Below are 1,352 nucleotides of genomic sequence, written 5' to 3'. Positions count from 1 at the left end.
GAGATTTTCAAATTTATTGTTACATCGGATAAATTTGTAGCGTCATTATTGAAAGTGATGGATGCTTTCTCAGTCGATAAATTCACTTGAGCATCAACACCATCCATTCTGTTTAACACTTTTTCAATACGATTGGAACAAGCTGCACATGTCATACCCGTTACACCAACAGTAACATGTTTAGATTCACTCATTTCGTTTACCTCCTTACTTAGAAAATTGTTTAAGTACACTCATCAATTCATCAATCATTTCTTCACCTTCACCATTTTGAATAGCATCCGTCACACAATGTTTAACATGTCTTTCCGTTACCGCAAGTCCAACATTTTTCAAAGCAGACTGTATTGCACTAATTTGTACTAATATATCCACACAATATCTATCTTCTTCAACCATACTTTGAATACCACGCACTTGACCCTCAATACGTTTAAGTCTATTGATCACTTTATCTTTTTCCTCTTTCGTTCTAGGTGTTACCGTATGTTCATGTAAATATTCACTCATACAATCACGTCCTCTCTTTATTTAATACTATACCCCCCTATAGTATATTTTTCAATATAAAAGCTCAAAAAATTTGTAATGAGATGTTGAATAACGGCAGTTTATTATTATGGGCTGACTTAGTTACACTTCCCTGGACTTTAGTTACTATAGACTGCCTTAGTTACATTTCCCCAGACTTTTGTTACTATGGGGTGCCTTAGTTACATTTCCCCGGACTTTTGTTACTATAGACTGCCTTAGTTACATTTCCCCAGACTTTTGTTACTACAAGTCATCATACACGCCTATCCGTATATAATATATTCAAAATTTACATAAAAAAACACCTGAGCGAGTTGCTCAGATGTTTAATATCATTCTATTCAACTGTAACTGATTTAGCTAAGTTACGTGGTTTATCTACGTCACAACCTCTGTGTAATGCAGCGTAGTAAGAGATTAATTGTAATGTGATTACTGATACAAGTGGTGATAACATTTCATGAACGTGTGGTATTACATACGTATCATGATCGTGTTCTAAACCTTCCATAGAGATAATACATGGATTAGCACCACGTGCTACAACTTCTTTAACGTTACCACGAATCGATAAGTTAACTTTTTCTTGTGTAGCTAATGCAATGATTGGAGTACCTTCTTCAATTAATGCAATTGTACCGTGTTTTAATTCTCCTCCAGCAAAACCTTCTGCTTGGATATAAGAAATTTCTTTAAGTTTCAATGCACCTTCTAGACCTACATAGTAATCCATTGTACGTCCAATAAAGAATGCGTTACGTGTTGTTTCTAAGAAATCTTTAGCAATTTGTTCCATTTTAGGCGCATCGTCAACAATT

The 1,352-nt window shown here is 34.7% G+C and overlaps 1 protein-coding gene across 1 annotated transcript; it reads right to left on the bottom strand.

Moving 5' to 3' along the window:
• Nucleotides 1-207: 207 nt before the first annotated feature.
• Nucleotides 208-510, bottom strand: LOC107885110 (copper-sensing transcriptional repressor CsoR-like). Its single transcript, XM_016808560.1, has one exon. The coding sequence runs from the start codon at nucleotides 508-510 to the stop codon at nucleotides 208-210; it is 303 nt and encodes a 100-aa protein (XP_016664049.1).
• Between the last annotated feature and the right edge of the window lie 842 nt (nucleotides 511-1,352).

The sequence above is a fragment of the Acyrthosiphon pisum genome, chromosome A1 (genome assembly GCF_005508785.2).
Source record: "Acyrthosiphon pisum isolate AL4f chromosome A1, pea_aphid_22Mar2018_4r6ur, whole genome shotgun sequence".
In the NCBI taxonomy this organism is placed as follows: domain Eukaryota; kingdom Metazoa; phylum Arthropoda; class Insecta; order Hemiptera; family Aphididae; genus Acyrthosiphon; species Acyrthosiphon pisum.
The sequence above is the reverse complement of the archived record's forward strand: the minus strand, read 5'-3'. Positions and strand labels throughout refer to the sequence as shown.

Coding starts and splice junctions, on each gene's coding strand:
- LOC107885110 (XM_016808560.1), bottom strand. CDS start 510: ATGAGTGAATATTTACATGAACATACGGTAACACCTAGAACGAAAGAG.